Raw genomic sequence first — 19,556 nt, forward strand, 5'->3', positions numbered from 1 at the left:
TGCCACTGGAAGTGCGCAACCGTCTCGGTTTTAGATTTTTATCTAATTTAAAATTTAGTTTATATTAAATAATAAAGGACTGCTATGCAACAACGGTCTCATGGTCTAGTGGTCAGGACATTGGACTCTGAATCCAGTAACCCGAGTTCAAATCTCGGTGGGACCTTTTTTTTTTTTTTTTAATCCATATAAATTCCTCTTAGCTTGTGCTATTGTACACGGTGATGATGACATACGATTAGGTACAGATATAATCTAGTGCACGCAGTCGCACCATCGTATATTTAACCAATAACTATTTGAGAGCTCTTATGATCAAATCTTGCTCCCACAGAAAATATAGTTTAATGATCTGTATTTAACAAGAGATGAGAAACCACCATGCAAGAATAGCAAGATGTTGAAGTTTGGTTTCATCTATGTACAGCAAGCCCATGACTGGGACTGATTTCCAGCAAAGCGTTGATAGCTAGTGGCGACTATGAGAATTAAAAATGAAAATTCAGTATAATTCTTTTGGTGTTTCTTTTATTTCTTTTCTTTTTCTCTTTTGAATTGAAATTAGAATCTCATTTGAATGAAGAAATCCTGAACAATTACAATATACAAAACCACCACCAATTACAGATTAAAATTTTGTAGCTTGTTTTCACCCAAAACAAACAAGCTGTCAAACAAATAAGAAAATAAATCACATGGCATCAATTTCTCTTCGCAAGTTGCACTCTAATTTTGCACACACTGTATCAGCTCCCCCCTTGTCTCAATGGAGACAATCTTCACATAAACTTCTGTAACGTTTCCTTTCATTGAAGATTTGTGCCTCCAGGAACAACCCTCCGCTAAATATAAAAAAAAATGGATTGACGTTTCTATTAGCCACCCGAAGAAGAGCTTGCCCAGGTACCAACGAGCAGGCACTTAAAACGGGAAGCCTGCGGTATTATTAACAAAGAATCAATAACAATCATCAGCCTCTATTAGTCCTGAACTTGTGTCTCTACATCTTGTGTGTCAGATGGTTCCGGGAATATATCTCTAGACTGCCGTCTTTGAGAAGATGAATGTTCGCCTCCACCAATCTGGCCACTTCCCTGGGAGCCCGTGGTTCCCGATTGTTTTAAACTACTAGTGCCTTCTGCTTTAGTATTGGGGGGTACTGGAATGGCCGCTACATCAGATGAGCTCTGACGCCAACTACCAAAGAGAGCAGCATTCCAGGACCCTCTAGAAGATGTAGTTCTAAGCCTTGCAGAGCCAGAATTCTCTTCCCTTACTACCTTCAAAGGATTTTCTAAAGCCTTCAGGATGTATCTCATGAGGGGCCTCCTCGTAGGCTTGGGATTAAGGCAAGACCTGGCAACAATGGCCATGGCCCAAACTTCCTCTAAAAGATCCTCATCTATGATCAGTGATGGATCCACAATCTTCGTTACAAGTTCCTTGTCGTATATACTGATATATGGTAGTGTCTGTTCCAGTATTTCCTTCACTTGGGCATCACTGGATGCACTAATGCCCATCTTACCAGTTACCAGTTCAAGTAATACCTTTCCAAAGCAGTATACATCATAGGGACATGTTGCTGTCAGTGAACCTGGCCATTTGTCAAATGAAAAACAAATTTCAGATGCAACATAAGAATTAAATGATAACATTAAATTCTGAATCATGAAGAGCCCTCTGGAAAGTGTGCAGCCAACACAACTTTAAGATCTCAAGCATTTGCTTAAAAAAGTCTGAAGTAAGAAATTAAATGCAATTAGAGTAGGTGCTTCATGAGGGAGGTAAAAGACAGTGATGCTTCATTTAGAGTGAACGAAGAAGGCTATAAGAGAACACATAATTTTATGATAGTAGTTTGCTGCTTTACTCCAAATCTTGAACTCAAATTTAAGTGGTTATTAAATATAGCCGAGAAAAGAGGATTTCCATGAAAATAAATGTGAAATATTGTAAAAATAATAAACAAATAAATAACCATACCAGAGGAACCTTGTTCAGATGACCTGCACATGGCAACAAGAGAACTATGTTATAATCTTGATGACCAAAACAGTGTAACTTTAAATAGCCGGCAATTACTGAAACCGAAGAAAATTAGAAACAACAAAATACACGAATATATAAGTTATACGGAAAAATTTTGATCACCACAATAACAGAGCATACCCTTTAAGCATTATCAACTATTAGAAAGTTAAAATAAAATCAACACATAACAACAAGATACAAATTCAAAGTTTGCTACAAAAACAGTTACAGATAATGGTTGAAAACCAAAATACATGGTGATTTTAGATAGGACAACAAATAATGTAAAATGTCAAAGCAACACCAGAAATATTTCCAAGCAACAAAATCAATGCAATACTAAAGCCAGATGTATTAATTCAGATAAGTCAAACTTCTAACAAAATACTTACTGTGGCAGACGCAGCAACCTCGTAATCCTGCTTTGATGCGCATCACCTTCTTGAGCACAGACCTCGCTCAGGCTCCCTAGCCGTACTTCAAATTTATCATCAAGAAGTATACTGCTTGCTTGAACATCTCTTCAAGAATACAAGAAAACTACGTCATTAATTGGACAAGACATAATTATAGCAGGATTAATGCAGTGCATATTCAAAATATTTAAAAGGAAGACATACTGAAGACTCTACTTAACTAGCAAAAGATTTATGCAATCCACAACTGCTAATTTTATTTTATTTTTTTACTTCCACTATTTTCATAATAGTACTGTGGGTCACATGAAGATCACATTCTTTCAGTACACAATTACCACCATAATCATATGACCACATACTAGTCTACAACTGATTATTAAAAGCTGATTATATCTAGAATGACATACAAACATATGATGTTAAAAGCTCAGAATGACTCAACAGAATAGCATTTACAACGTAACAACTGCACCATTTGCAATATCATGGCCACAGACTCTTCCAAATTACTAGTAGATGGTCTAGATAGCCTTAAAATACAACATTTAACATTGCATCTAAACAATTATTAGACTCTCTATGGTAAGTTGAAAGAAATTGACCATCACAAGAAGGTCTTGAATGTACCTGTGCACAAAAGGTAGTGTACATTCATGATGCAGATAAGATAGGCCCTCTGCAGCTCCTATTGCAATTTTCAATCTTGTTATCCAATCCAATGACTGTAAGTCGTCTTCTGTGTTGGTTTTCCTATACAAGGAACTTGACAAGTCCCCATTTGGCATATATTTATAAACAAGGAACTTCTCATTTTCTCTCTCCATGCAATGTCCCAAGAGGGGAACCAGCCTGGCATGTGAAACCTTGCTAAAGAAATCCAATTCCAATAGGTATGCTTCCGTTTTTACTGACTGCAAATCAATTCTTTTGATGACCACAGGGATGCCACCTTCCAAGATACCCCGGAAGAGATCACCTGAGTGGCCATTCTTTATTAGGTTTGCATCGCTAAAGTCACCAGTGGCTGCAAGCAGTTGCTGATAAGTAAATGATTCTCCTAGGTTAGTAAAGTTAATCGATGCTCCAGGAGGTGGCAGGCTGGATCCTGCAGGAACTGGCCCCACGCCAACCCCTCTTTGATTGGGAGTGCGCTTCTTACAGAAGCATAAGGCTAGCAATGCAAGCAACACCAAAAGTACAATGAGCCCAAAGCCCCCCAGAACTGCTGACAGTACAATTATCTTTCTGTTACTATCCCTAGAGGTTTCTGGTGGGCGTCCAAAATTATCAAAACTCAGGCCCCTTGCAGCATAGAATGATGAACAGTCTACCAGAGTCCTCTGGTTTGGCACATTTTGAAGGCAATTGCTATCAAGGGAAGATGCATTACTGCGCACATATTCTGGAACCCTGCCTTCAAAATAGTTTCCTGAGAGATCAACGAGTCTGAACCTTCCAAGCACTGGTGTGAGACCTCCATAAAACATGTTCTGAGAAATATTGAGTTCTACAGTAGAGGTGTTTACATTAGATCTAGAGTTCGGCAATGGACCCGTGAAATTATTCCGAGAAATGTCAAGCAGACGCAATTGAGGCATTGACCATAAAACATCAGGAGGAGGTCCAGTGAAACCATTCTGTCTCAACACAATAATCTGCAACTGACTAACAGTTGGAAACAAATTAACTGACAAATTCCCACTCAGAAAATTGTTTCCAATCACAAACTTCTGCAAACTCCTTAACCCTCTTAATTCGGACGGCACTGATCCAGATAAAGAATTCATGCTGAGATCAAGATCAACCAAGCTATCAAGATCCCCAAGCTGAGCAGGAATTGAAGAAGCTAAACTATTGTTCGAAACATTTAAATACTGTAGCTTAGAAAGTGTCCCAAGGCCAGGAGGTATCGAACCTGTTAAGTAGTTCGAAGAAATGTCAAGGCTTGAAAGATTCTTAAGCAACCCAAATGAAGTAGGAATGTTTCCAGTCAGCGAATTCCTCGAAAGATCAAGAACAGAAAGGACTGACAATTGACCCAAACTTGAAGGGATTGTCCCAGTCAGGCCATTATCAGACAAATATAGACTAGTTAAATTAGTCAAATTACCAAGACTAAAAGGAATGCCACCACTTATAGAACAAGAACGGAGATCCAGTGCTTGCAAAGTTGGCAACTGCTGCCCCAGCCAATCAGGGATCGAGCCAGGAAGCAGGAATCTTGAGGCATTAAAAGAGGCCAAATGTGTTAAGTTCACAAGAGCATCAGCAGCAAATCGCGGGTTTTGGCTTCCAAGTCTTGTCCTTCTAAACCCCGAAATGTTAATTCCAACAACGCTACCATTTTGACATCTGACACCATTCCAAACTAAACAAGGATCAACCTTTCTTGGCCAATCCCTTCTTCTTAGCCCTAATGAGGATCTGAGTTCAAACAGAGCTGCCAACTCAGTTCTTGAACTCAGTCTCTCCAGTTGCTGCTCAAATGTAGGCTCAAATAATAATAAGAACATAACAAAAAACACCACTACACTTCTCTGATCCATCATGGCTTTCACACACTCACAATCATCCAACAATAACATAGACCACCTCATGTTCTTTCTCTCCTACTGTGCACATTATCAGAAGTGTATTTCACTATAAATAAACTGAAATCCAACAGAATAAAAGATACCCAGATGCCAAAAACTCATTCTTTTTCCGTTCTCTTAATAACATAACATTAAAGCTCTTACCTCAATTACAACATTAAAACAACTTTTTCCCTTCTTCTTAAAGAACTTTTGCTCACCAATCTGCTTTGCTTCCTTATGCTTCTCCTCTCTTCTTTTTCTTCTCTCTCTCTACCTGCTCTTGTCTCTCTCTAAATCCTTCTGTTTCTTTAGTTGACAAAATAAAAATAAAATGGCCAGTGATCTATTAATTAAAATAATAATATCACTGAAATAAAGAGAGAGAGAGAGAGAGAGAGAGAGAGTCCCCAAAAAAAAAAAAGGAAAAGAAGAGAAGAGAAAAGAACAAGCAAAAAAAAAAAAAATGGTGGGCAAGCAAGCAAAGAACAACTGGGAAGTGGAGACTATTCACTCTCTCTTTCTATATAACACAGCAACAGCAGCAGCAACAACAACCCTTTTATTAAAAATAAATGAAGTTTTGATTTTTAAGCGCTGACAAATTTAAAAAGGCCAACTTTTTTGAGCTGCAGGCAAAACAAAACTCAAAAAGCCTTTTTATATTAATGTTATTAATAATAATAATAATAACAACTACTAAAATGGGCAAGGGCAAGACTGAACCGGTGGACTGAGATTGGTCCCGTGGTCCGGTGCCGTTTTTGGTTTTGACTTCCGGTAATCCCGCCTTTAGCCAGCGAAGCCTCTTTCTTACATAACACTTCAAAAAAAAAAAAAAAAAAACTCACTCACTTATCAACTTTCCCACACTTTTAATAATTATTTTTATTTTATTTTTATTTTTTAAATTCTTTTATTTCTTTTTTGAGTTTTAGCGAGTAATCAAAAGGGTCAAGTGAATTTATTTCACTCGACTGTTTTAAGAAATGAAAATATATTTTACAGTTGTTCGATTGAAAGCAATGGAAATCTGTAAGCATTTAACAGCTTGCTCTTTACTTTTCTCAAACCGCCATGCTTTTTTTTTTTTAATTGATATCAACAATTTTATGATAATATAATTTGAATATCTTAGTCTAATAAATTTACTTTCAAATATTTAAATAAAAAAATCAACCCACATTAATTTGGTAATATTAAGGTCATGGAGTGGAGTAATTTGGTTTATTTTCATGTGACATTCATAAAAGATTAAATAAAAAAAAAACAAAAAAAAATAACTTCAATTATCGTGCTGGATTGAGAATGGTAGCAGCAGTGAATAGTGAATTGGGATAAAGATTCATGAACATAAAATGAGATTTAAATTCAAAACGTTTTAAATTTGATATATAACATAAAATTATTTTTTAATTTAAATTGATATGTATGATTTACACATATTATTAATAATGATTATGTTTATCATGTGATCCTTTGTTCAGGAAAAAAGAGAGAGAGAAAAAAAAAAGGGGAAAGTAGAATTCTTAGTTTGCATTTAATTTTTTTTTTATCATTATAATACTTCAAGAGATGACAGATATGGTTTGATTGAGGAAACAATTATGCTCATAAGTTATCTGTAAAATTACCTCAATAACTACAATTGAGCTGGCTTAATTTTTTAAAATTTAACGTTATATTCCATGTAAATGCATTAATTTGAGATTTTGTTTCTTAATTTTATTTTAGTAAGTGAATAATATTAGTGTGCCCTTAGATTTAATTTCTCTTTATTCTCTCAAGACATTAAAAGCCAAAGCTAAGTTAAAGCTGTCAACAACTCTTTTGCAGGAGGGTAAAAATTTGCTTGAAAAAATCATACGGGCTTTTTATTTTTTCCTAAATTAGAAGATTACAAGTGTCAAACTTTGCTGTTAAATTGGGTATATATGGCAGTACATTTATGTAATCAATGAATTTTATTCAATGTAAAATACAAAAAATTAATTTCTGCAAAGTGGAAAATGCAAAAAAAAATTTGAAAAAAAATCGTTAATGTGCATTAATGGGTATGGTGAAAATTTGTCTCTAATCAATTGAATTTGGATAGGCTTTACTCTAAAACGAGCAACGTGAGTCATTTAAAAAATAATTAGAAAATTTTCGTTACTGAGTAATGTGATAAGTGATATGGCATAATCAACTAAATGATAAAGTTTTAAAATTTGTAAAATCATTTTATCATAAAAATGAATATGTACCATTTGAAAAAGAAATGATGATAAGACTTAGTAATTAATTATTATAATATTCTATTAGATAATGCCTATCATGTATCACATTAGTTGGTATCTCAATTTTATAAATATATTGTTGTTGTTTTTTAAAGGGGGATTGCCAATTTTCCCCTTACAGTAATCAGCATATATCATTTTTGCCTATATTGTTCCCTCCACTCTTGTTGCTTTCTTTGCTATTGCTTCTATTGAATGTAAGAGGGATGAAGGGCGAGTACAGTCTATTGATAATAGCCAAAAACCCCCTTGACAGCATAAGTTTACAATATTACCCTTATTTTCAACTACTCTTTTATTTACATTTATTATAAATTAAATAAATTACATGAATAGAAACTAAATAAAAAAATTAAGTATTAAAAATAAGAAATATATGTTTTCATATGAGAAAAAAATTAATAATAAATTTTTTTTATAATTATTTATTTTGTGAACATTTTCTTATAATAAAATTTTGTAATATTTTAAAATTAAATGTAAAAAATATAGGCAAAATATTTTATTATTTATCTTATAATAAATTTTTATTTGTCATTCAAGTTTTCTTATAATAATTTTTTTATCATTTTATAATAATTTTCTTATATATTTATTATAAGAAAATTTTCACAAAATAAATTAGTACAAGAAAAAAAATTTATTATTAATTTTTTTGTTCATATCAAATAATCAAAACATATATTTCTTACTTTTAATGCTTAATTTTTTATTTAATTTCTATTCATGTGATTTATTTAATTTATAATAAATATAAATAAAAGAGTAGTTAAAAATAAGGGTAATATTATAAATTTATACTGTCAGGAGGGTTTTTAGCCATTATAAAAACAGCAGGGGGAAATGATATATGTTGATTACTATAGGGGGAAATTGGCAATCTCACTTTTTTAAATTATTTTTTAAAACTGTTTTTTAATTTTTTTTTTTTTTAAAGGAAATAATATGAACGTATCAAAATTTGAATTTAGAGAGGCTTGCATGAGACGAAAATAGTGCAAGAAAATTAGGCGACAGAAAAGTCTATCAAAATTTAATTCAATGCCGTACCTCCACTCGCAACTCTCGAGTCTCAATCGCTCTCCCTCGTTTTCAGTCCCAAAATATGAGAATTTTCTTTCATTGGTAACCTAAAAACAAATTTTAAGCCGCAGGGGTAGCCTGTTTTTTCTGACCCTGTTCTTTACTCCATGAAGATATGCATTAAGCCATTAATTTAAGAAGTGATTACCGTGCCTCAATTGAGTTAAAAAGAGTCCATAAATTTTACAATTAAGATGTGATTACCATGTCTCAATTGGAGAAATTCTAAAATACGTTAATACAATTAATTAATACATATATGACATATGTTGTTAGATTTTATATAACCACTAATTACATGTTAATTCTTCAAGATACATGCACATATGCCATACTATCATTTACATATTGTACAATTAACGTTGTGCATAATATTTAGTTTTTATTTAGATTTTTTTATTTATATAAAAGTTACAAAAATTTACTTTTTTATCCGATATAAATATATGTAAATCAAGCATAGTTAAAAAAAAATTAAAAAAAGTTTGAAATTCATAAAATTTTAGACATAAAAAATTTAACAAATAAATTTTAAGATAAGATTTGTTTTCCTCCTTTCTTGGTGATGGTCCTATCTAAAACTTCTTTTAGTAGTTCATCGTTATTAAATAAATGAAGAGTAATGCTAGCCATTTCAAAACTTATTACAACAACGTGTTTTCTTAAATGATGTGATATAAATATATTCATTATATGGCCGAGAGTAAAAGAATTAAACAAATAAATTAAATTTTATGCACTATTTAATCAATGAATGTCTTATCACATAATCCCTTATTAGTTTTGGGACGACTTGCACTATTGATAAATAGATAACCTGTAAAATAAAAATTCATGAATAATCATCTTTACTTTCTTCTTCATATTAACCGTAGTTTTTACTTTATTTATTTTTACACTCATCTATTATAGCACAGCTCGAATATCCGTCGACATTATAACCTAGTTAATCTTCATTATCTGTACATGAGTTAATAATAGTTATGGTTGCAGAAGAGATACAGCTGATAGAGGCAAATTAAAGCTAGCCAGCACAGGTTGTGTAGTTGTAGTATTTGGGTTTTATTGCCATTGAAATCTATTTGTTGGATAATAACCAACAAGGATAAAAAACATCAAGGTTAAGTGGATCCCAAATCTTTAATGTGGACAATGAAATTTTGCATTAATGTAGTTTAGGCAAAATTTAATCTGAAAACATATCTTTATCAGAAATAAAAAAATAAAAAAAATAAAGATTCCCAAGAGCATAATAGAATCTTTTGCCATTGAATAGGGATATGAAAAAGAAATTTTGGACCTCATTATGAGAGAGATACACACACATTAAAAGAACCTAGCTAGCTAGTAAGCGAAAATGCATGTACCAAAATATATCATGGATTTTAATTAATATACCATTAGAGAGTAACCTAAACTTTATCCTACACGACACTAAAAGTCAACACGTTAGATTGTGATTTATGAGTTATGTCGGCTTCAGTTAGTGTCTAAAATAAATAACAAAGACATCAAAAATGTTGAAATATTTTCCTCACGTAACCCAATCAACCTCCTTTTCAGCTGCCTAATTTTGAACCAGCATACGAGCCCTACTTCTTTAACTTGCAATGCATGTGTGGATGCGCTCATTGTTGATAATCCCATTTTCAAGAACAGCGTATAATTAAGAAAGATTATTAGAGTTATTGAATTCTATTTTATCGTTTCTTGGATTCGACTTAATTACATGCCGTTACAAAAAATAAAAAATAAACAAAAGTGGGATATATAGGACAGGACTGGAGGGTCAAACACTCATAATAATGGTCAACGCACTTTAGTTTACCCTTTTTGTCAGGGAGAGTGGATCTCCTTTTCATTTCGTGTCACGTAAATTCATTTTGTATCATCAATAGTAGGGGGGACACATGCACCCTCCATTGTTCTACTTGTTAGCTTCAATAATAATAATAATAATAATAAAAAAAGGAAATAAAGAATTAAATGGTAGACATTATAAGGGTCTGTGATTGCCGTATTTTAAAAGTATCATATCTTAAAATTTGAGCGTCGTTAAATAGTTAAATCTTTTTTTTTATTTTTATTGACTATTAACCATCAGTAATTAAAAAATGCCACATTTATATATGTATAAAATGTTGTATAAACATACGCATTTTAAAATATGGGTTTGACATATTACAATGTTACTATTCATAAATTCATGAAAAAAAAAAAAAGAGATTATGAGAGTATATATATAAATATTTTTTTATTTAGTTAGATTATACAGTCAACTTTTTTTTTTCTTCCTTCTTCGATGTATGTGGACTGAGTCAGCTCCAGCCTCCAATTGGGCGTCAAAATTGCGCGTAAATAATAAGAAAAAATAAAGTCAGTCAACCACCACTTTGATGCTTAGGTTATGTGTGCCGCTTGCCTTCTCCCTCAAATTGTCGGCTGCCGTTCCACTTCTCCCTGCCATCATCCACACGACTTTTAATTTGTGGATATTTTCAGTTGCTGGGTCAGAATACTTTTTCATATTATCGTTCCTCCTTTTTTTTTTTTGTTTAATGACATTTTGTAAGTTATTTATTACATGTTCTAAATTTTATATTTAAGAATATCTTAAATTAAGATATAAATTTATAAAAATATAACGTTAATTTTTTAAGATATAATAAGAAGATCTTTTACCATAATGAACATAAAACAACAATTGTAATTTTCTTTTCAATTGTTTGCTATTTGAAATTGACACCTATGCACATTTAAAATATTCAAAGCCTATTGATGAATTTGCCTCTAGTGTTGTTAATCGTCCTTTGTTCTTATATTTTATTTTTATAATCTTTTGTCGTGCATACATTTATAATAACATGTGCGGTTGTAAATTAATTAATTTATGTATTCTTATCGAAATATTGAATAAATAATTACTATAAATCACACATTTCTGAAAAATTAATTCAAAAATCAGATCAATATTGAACTTTTATAGGTTAGGATTAAAATCTTCTGGTTATGTGACTTTCTGCTAATTAAAATTCACTCAAGTGATTGATTGATAGTTAATAAATTACTAAATAAAAATAATTAAATTATAATAATACACTAATACTATAAAACACGTGACACAATAAAAGATTAAGAAGAGTTCATATTAGAGAGGATCGTAATCATAGTTATACTCCGCATCAAACTAATGATAACTCTTGCTCGAAATTTACGCCCCCAATATTTGGCGATATTTGCTCCCACATAGGACGATTATTATGTGCTCCAATGAGTTCGTTCGTATGTCCTTTCAAAATGATTTTCAATCCAAATCTTGGTAAATGCTACCACTTCAAGTGTTTTTATTTCAGGAATTTCTCTTGATTTTTTATTTTTGCCTATGTATTTTCCTTTCTTGAAAGAAAGAAAATATATGTATTGCCAAATTGGATCTTACATTGTCAGTTAAGTAATCTAAGAAATCTAAAGATGCCAAAGAAACTAAGTATGGTCCCAACTATCTAAAAAATCTAAAGAAGAGAAAGAAACTAAGTATGGTCCCAGCTGTCTCCACTCAATATCTCCAATATCCTGAATATGCTAAAGTCTCCAAAGAAATTTGAAGTCCCGTTTAGTATTAAAATTGAGAAATTGTAACTTAATAGTTTTATGATTAAAGTATTTAGTAAATATAAGTTGTTGTGGATTGAAAACTGATCTAATTTGATTCACTGCTTATATGATAAAAAATATATAACACTTTTATTGTTTTTATCAAATTATATTTATTACCCTCTATTAATTTTTATTTTATAATTATAGCTTATTTTTACATCAGCTCAAATTATGTGTTTGCAGCTAAACAAAACGTAAAACACATAAGACAATCAGTTAATGATAGTATGATGAATAAAAGAGATTATATTATACGACTATGATTATGATTAATCAGTCTCTATACATCCAACATTTGGTACTATCATTGACCCAAGTGACTGAATTAATTATTTGCTTCTTTCTTTAGTCCTTACAGATCAAATTAACACTTAATTGTTTTTAACAATAATTTTAAGAATCTGAACGATTGAATTTGAAAATCCTTTAATCCAGTTCACACTCAATTATTACGGACCAAATTCATTATTTGCTTTGCCTGTTGGCCCTGACAGGTAAGGTTGGGTTCAAGCATTGTTAGTTTCCATGATTATGATGATATTATAGTATAATTGAAGCATGTCCACAAATGATTGGCACCTGGTTAATTAATCATTGGCATCAAACTAATAAACTCCCTCTACTATATAGTCTATATAAGGGAGAAAATTTATGTTACATTAGATGTAATTCAATTAAATTTGTCTGTATAACATGTGTAGTTAAATTTAATATAACTATTACTTATATGTTGATTTTTTTAAAAAATAAATAAACGTATGACATAATATTATTTATTTATGTATGACTTACGCGATACTTCTGATATATTCTAAAATTTCTCCTATGTAAATACCTTTACTTTAAACTCTAGACTATGTACGTAAAAAAAAAAATTAATTAAGTTGATCGTGTAATTAATTAATTAATTAATTAGCTTCTATCTTTGAAGAAAAATCCAAATTTCTTTACATTTTAGAACAACCGTTTCACTTTATTATTGCTTTAAACTTTTTGGTGATTGCATTTACATACAACAAAAATTGATAATAAAAAATTAGAAAAAAGAAAGTTATTGAGAAGAATAATTAGGTACAAAATCTAAGTTGTCATGTTTCAATTGTTAAAATACTGCTTGAAGTGGTGGCTTGCACGCAGGCAACATGCATGCACGAGATTGTGTGCTCGTGTGTTGGGTGGGAGGTTGAATTTTATTTATTTATTTATTATTATTATTTATTTATTTGGGAATCTAGGTGGGAGGCTGATTAATTCTTTATAATTTAGACACCTTTTTCAAGTACTCACCTAAAGTTCAAATAATTCATGATGTTTTTGCTTTAAATTGGTGCGGCCCAATAATAAACATATTGAATGTCTAACCGGATACATTTTCCCTAAATATTATTTCGATGGATAGTTATTATTTAATACGACGTTCACACGTTTTAAAATAAAAATTTAAAATTAATTAAATGATATTATGTAATTATAATATTATGATTAGAAGTATTTTTTTAGCTTTAAATTCGTATTCTAAAGGGTACATAAAGATTAGGCATGTTAAAATATCTATTGCAAAAATTGATGGTGTGTTTACTAAATGATAATCGAAATGAGTTAAAATCAGAGTGAACTGAAATAAGAATAGGGAATGAGATCAAAATAAATTGTTTACTTTAGCTATATGAATCAGAAGTGGAATGAATTATATTGCCATTGATGTATTTACTTTATTTTAGAATCATAATGAATTGTTATAAGTTACTAAAATGACCTTAGTTGATAATAATAATAATAATTGTTATTATTTATTATAATAATTGTGATTATTATTATTCAAAATAATTATTGTTAATAATAATAATAATAATAATAATAATAATAATAATAATAATAATAATAATAATAATAATAATAATAATAATGATATTGATAATGATGATCATAATAGTCGTGTAGCAGTAGCAACAACAGTAGTAGTAATAATAATAAAATTTTATAATAATAATAATATTATTACTGTTATAATTATTAATTTAATTATCATTAATTAATACTATTATTATTGTTAAAATTATTATCGTCGTCGTCATCATCATCATTAATTATTATTATTAATAACAAAAATAATTACATAAATAAGAATAGTGATAACAATAATACAATAACATAATATAATTATATGACAAAAGTGAAATTATAAAATTTGAGTGGGGTAAAATGGGAAGTTCAAGGAATGAGAACTTGATTTCCTATCCCTCTCATGAAAATCAAGTTATTATTCATTGATTCCGAAAATATGTGGGTCTCATTTATTTCATTCTTATTTTTACTTCTATTTTAGCAAAATAAACATCATTAACCATTCCTATTCCGAATTCCGAAGTAAACATAACATAAATAAAATGATATCAACCATCCAATTCAAAAGATGCCCAAAAGTGCATACACGTTGTCTAGAAACATCAATAATATGAATGCTTCCACTATCAAATCTTGAGTGGTGAGGAGACACTTAATGTATATAGCAAGCATTACATCAGCAGCATCAAGCAATAACTTTATAAAAGGAATAATTATCAAGGTAGGCCTACAAGTTACACTAAATTATTGCTTAAGATTCTTTTTACTTGAAGCATAAATAACCCAACATCTAATGATGAAATCGAAAGGGTAGAACTAGAAATGATGGGTGCTAAGTTCGAGCAAGTAGAATGAAACTACAAATCATTTCACACGTTTGTATAGGTGTTTGTTGGATACCACTTTTAATGACTTTATAAGGAAGGTCATTTTCTTGATTGTTGGTGATTATTCTCATGCTAGTGAAAATAAATTTTGATATAACTTGTTTCCCAATCATTGGTTCTTTTTATTTATTTGTTCTTTAATGGTATTGGGACTAAGTCATCAAATTAATCATATCTCAAAGTTAGTTACCAAGTTAACAATTAGAGTAGTTTTAGATTTGTTAAAATTTTATTCCAAATGATTTAGTATTTATCAATTGGAGGGGTGAGATAATGTTATTAATTTACCTGCAATTAACTAGTGAAAAATTATCAATCATTTGATGAGTGTATATATCACATGTCTGAGATGAAATTAGGAATAAAATTTTGGGATATCATCATTAATCTAAAAATTATGATTATCAACCATTTGAGAAGTATATATATTACATCATCGAAGATGAAATTAAGAATAAAATTTTGAGATGTTTATTATTAATCTAAAAATTATGACTTTGTGTAATTATAAAATATTTTCGTATGTCTATCAGAATATTTTGATATATAGCTCAATATGTTTGCTGGACCTACTTTGATGCACCAAAGAAAAGAATGAATAAAATATGCTCTAATATTTACAAAGAAACTCAAACCCTCAACTTAAAGAATACAGTGAGGTAGCGCCCATCTACTCAACTAAAGAGTTATTGACAATAATTGACATTCTGAATGAATGATTCAAAATTAGCACAAAATTAATTAATTTGATGTCATAAAAGATGTACAAAATTGGAAGACCGTGGATAGTAACAAATCATTGAATTATTAAACTAATTTGTACCCTAAACTTATTCGATCTAACAGAGAAAATGGTACATTATTTATTCATGGTCAAGCCACACAGCATAAAAATTTCAAAATTTCCTTCAATATTTATGTAAACTGAGGATTCCTTGCAAGGCAAAACTTCATCATGTTTGAATGGTCCAAATTGATTTATTAAAAATCATGATGTTGAAGGGTTGATAACTCGATATTCTGATATCTTGAAAAGAGTTGCTTTAGTTTGCATTTATTTGACAATATTGTTAGAAGTTTGTAGTGACATGCCACCACTTCTTTGAACCAAAATAAATAATCTAGTTGACAATTGTTGTTTGACTCAGTAAACAATTTAGTTATAATCATATTATAGGATAGAATCATTTTGACTTTGAACATATATATATATAGTCTTTTGAAACATGCCATAGCATAGTAATAATTTTATAATGCTTAGCTAATTTGTACAATTATAATCTATCTATGGAAAGATAAATAGCATTAATCTCGACTCAAAAGTGTTTGATATGCTTTTCTTGTCAAAGAAGCACTTTTATTTTTTCAAACTTTTATTTTTAATTATTTTAATAAAATGCTAAAAAAATAAGTAAAATTATCAATTCAATTATTCGATAACATTGAGATACATATCCCTTATCCGTAAATCCAGTTTCAGTGTGGCCCAAAAGCTCTGTTGGTTTGAGAAAAATGGCCATGAAAGATTTTTGGGCCCATGAATGTAACAAAAAATTCATCTGATTGCAAATTAAGTAGCTCTCACTTCAGCACCCTACAAAGCAAAAAAATCACGAAGAAGAAATGTTTATTACATGATGATGATTCCTCAAAGGTTCTAGATCTTGTTTCGATGAACAAATTTCTCCCTAGAGATGGCCAATGGGCGCCGGCATCAAAGTGAGGCCCATGCGTGCTCGTATCCGCACCGTGCCGGGCCTTTTTTTTTTTTTTTGCTTAGGCTCGGCCCGGCACACGTGCCGTGGGTCGTGCCGTGCCTTGCCTAAGAAAAAAAGTCCAATAAATATATTTATTTATTTTTTTATTTTTTAAGAGTGCATATCAAGCTATTGACGTACTTTTTTTCAAGTCTATGTACTTTTTTTAAATTTATGTCTTTATTCAAATTTAATAGAATCAAAATTTTAAAACTAATAATAGTAAGAGAATGTAATATTCATTACTAAGTTTGACCTTATAGTGTTAGAATATGTTTTAATGCTTAACAACAACACCAATAATAATAATAATAAATTTTTCTTAAAGATTAATTTAATTGTTAACTTGGACTTACATAGAGTCATAGATCATAGTTCACAATAATATTAATGCATATTAATAAAATCATGATATTTATAATTTTTTATTCATTAAAATCATGATATCAATTATTTATTTAATAAATTATAAATATAAATCAATTATAGTATTTTTTTTAAACTAAGAATTAAATGAATTTAAAAAATTCAATTTCAAGTTATTTGTAAAATCATAAAATTTTAAGTTTACTTTCATTAAAAAATAAAACGTGCTTATTGTGGGCTTTTTTATCGTGTCGTGCTTAGCCCATCTCTAATCGTGCTGTACTTAGCTCATCTCTAATCGTGCTGTGCTTTTAAAGCCCGCTTGCCTAAAATTCTAAGCCCGACCCAACCCACATGGACGCCGTGCCGTGCCGCGTGCCTCACCGAAACGTGCTCGTGTCGTCCCGTGCCACGTGCCGTCTAGCCCATTGGCCATATCTATTTCTCCCCTACAAGTTTCTCATCTCACTCACCAAAGAGAAAATCACTCACAAATGTACCAAACTTACTATCCACATACAACTCAGCAAGTTGAAGCACTAGAGTGAAGTGCTACTAGGTAGGCATAAAACTCATATGGGATGTCAATTAAAATCTCATGATTTCCTTTCTCCACTGTAATCGCAAAACAATGGGCCACCACAATTATTGCTTGGTTCTTTATTACGCTTTCTAATACATCTTGAACTACAGGTTTCGATTCAGCATCAAGTGCACTGGTAGCTTCGTCTGAAACTAATATCTTTGGATTTGTAACTATGGCACGTGCAATGGCTACCCGTTGCTTTTGACCACCTGACAATTAAAGTCCTTGCTCTCCAACCATTGTCTCGTACCCCCACACTCCACATTACATTATATTGAAGTGACATATTTACTTGTACAATGAAAGTATATAGGATCGTGACTTATGTAATAATCTAACCTGTTGTAGACTACTAATGAACTTGTGAAGTTGGCAGCTCAGCTTTGATGTGGATAGAATTTGAGGTTCAGTTGCATTCCCTCCCATTCCATAAGCAATGTTGCTGCGGATTGTGTCATTGAACATAACAGGTTCTTGGCTCGCTAGCCTATCTACTGCCTTCACCATTTTAGTAGGAGCTTTTGAATTTCCACTCCATCCACCATAATGCATCCTGAATCAGGAACATAGAATCTTTGCAACAATGATATTATTGTTGATTTCCCACTCCCACTTTCTCCAATTAGAGTAACGATCTAAAAGGAGAAAAGGAAAAAAACTAACAGAAGGATAATATAATTTAGACCCTAATCATATGGTGTGATTTTTGTTTGTCTCAACTGCTTCAAAGAATGGAGTTTAGTAGTAGTCACATTGGCAGTAAGAATTTTCAGGCTATCTATTGGAAAATGTGAATATCTGACCCTCATGGATATTTAAAACTTACATGATGAAGCTCTATTTCTCCTTTAACATTGTCCAACTTTGTCCTGAATTCATCATTGGCGCCTATCTTCGACTTGCAGTCTAGATTGCGAAACTTGAAGCAACAACATTCTTCTCTTTGGTCGAATTAGAACCAAATGAGCTGAATTGAGATATGCCAATGGTTGTTATCATTAAAGCATAAAAAACATGCAAAACAAACACAAGGCATTGTTTTGTCATTGGAACTTTTTAGTGTTTATAAAGATGTGAACTTAAGCCCGAGATATCATGTCCAAAGTAGAGATGACCAATGGGCCGTGCCGTGCCGACCCAACTCATCAAAGGAAGGCTCATGTGTGCTCGTGGTCGTGCCATGCTGTCCTGTATCGTGTCTTTTTTTTTTTTTTTTACTTAGGCCCAACCTAGCACACGTGCTGTGCTGTGGGCCATGTCATGCCGTGCCTGAGAAAAAAAGCATGATAAACCTTTTTTTTAAGAGGGCATGCCAAGTTGTTAGTGTGATTATTTCAAGTTTATGTACTTTTTCAGGTTTATCTGCTTTTAATCAAATTCAATAAAATAAAAAATTCAAAACTCAAGTCCATATTCAATAACAATAAAATAATAATATTAAGAAAATGAAATACTAATTACTAACTTAAACCCTACTTTACTAAAATTTCTTTTTAATACTTAACAATAACAACAACAATAATAATAAATTTTTCTTAACGATTAACTTAATTGTTAACTTGGACTTACATATAGTCATAGAAAATTACTTATATTCAATACAAAGGATATTACTTATATTCAACTAAATGATAAAACTCAAAATTATTCCTTTAAGTTGAAACTTCAATAGCATTCATAATTACCTTAGAAGTTGCATCAGCCGTTGCTAATATGGTTTTGGCCAAAAGAGTCAGTCATCTCACATAGTAGCAATGTCAATACATCATAGAATCTACTAATGCAAATAGCTTGTAGAATGGAGTCAAGTTAGTTTTGTCATTTCATTTCCCTTGTCTTCTCCAAATCTTGTTAGTTCCTAGTCATACTCGAACCTTTTTGGATTTGGATGGCTATTCAAGCTCCTCGACACCAATACACTGTCATAAAGACGTTAATCCAACAACAAATTAGTGTTTGAATCTGTTTGGGGTGAAAAGCATCGTGACCAAGCACACATGAGCATAACATGCTCCCCTCAGCTTAAAATGACTCCTCGAGGAAAATTATCCCCGACGAGTTGTGTGGTTG

At 31.2% G+C, this 19,556-nt stretch overlaps 1 protein-coding gene and 1 non-coding gene across 2 annotated transcripts; one reads left to right on the plus strand and one right to left on the minus strand.

Moving 5' to 3' along the window:
• Positions 1 to 94: 94 nt before the first annotated feature.
• TRNAQ-CUG lies at positions 95 to 166 on the plus strand. Its single transcript has one exon. It is a non-coding gene; the product is annotated as a tRNA-Gln (tRNA).
• A 412-nt stretch (positions 167 to 578) lies between these two features.
• Positions 579 to 5,359, minus strand: LOC18034447 (probable LRR receptor-like serine/threonine-protein kinase At2g16250). Its single transcript, XM_024179118.1, has 5 exons — positions 5,192 to 5,359; positions 3,081 to 5,065; positions 2,427 to 2,555; positions 1,987 to 2,009; positions 579 to 1,597 (listed from the first exon to the last, which is right to left on the minus strand). Exons 2-5 carry the CDS (start codon positions 5,048 to 5,050, stop codon positions 981 to 983), a joined length of 2,739 nt encoding a protein of 912 aa, XP_024034886.1. The 5' UTR covers positions 5,051 to 5,065; positions 5,192 to 5,359; the 3' UTR covers positions 579 to 980.
• Positions 5,360 to 19,556: the final 14,197 nt, after the last annotated feature.

Source organism: Citrus clementina, unplaced genomic scaffold (genome assembly GCF_000493195.1).
Source record: "Citrus clementina cultivar Clemenules unplaced genomic scaffold, Citrus_clementina_v1.0 scaffold_8, whole genome shotgun sequence".
Classification (NCBI taxonomy): domain Eukaryota; kingdom Viridiplantae; phylum Streptophyta; class Magnoliopsida; order Sapindales; family Rutaceae; genus Citrus; species Citrus x clementina.

Bases quoted from the DNA above. Each gene is read 5' to 3' on its own strand.
- LOC18034447 (XM_024179118.1), bottom strand. From the start codon at position 5,050: ATGAGGTGGTCTATGTTATTGTTGGATGATTGTGAGTGTGTGAAAGCC. The intron at 2,556-3,080 runs GTACATTCAAGA...GTATTCTTGAAG, and splicing joins ACACTACCTTTTGTGCACAG to AGATGTTCAAGCAAGCAGTA. The intron at 1,598-1,986 runs GTATGGTTATTT...ACAAATGGCCAG, and splicing joins ATCTGAACAAGGTTCCTCTG to GTTCACTGACAGCAACATGT.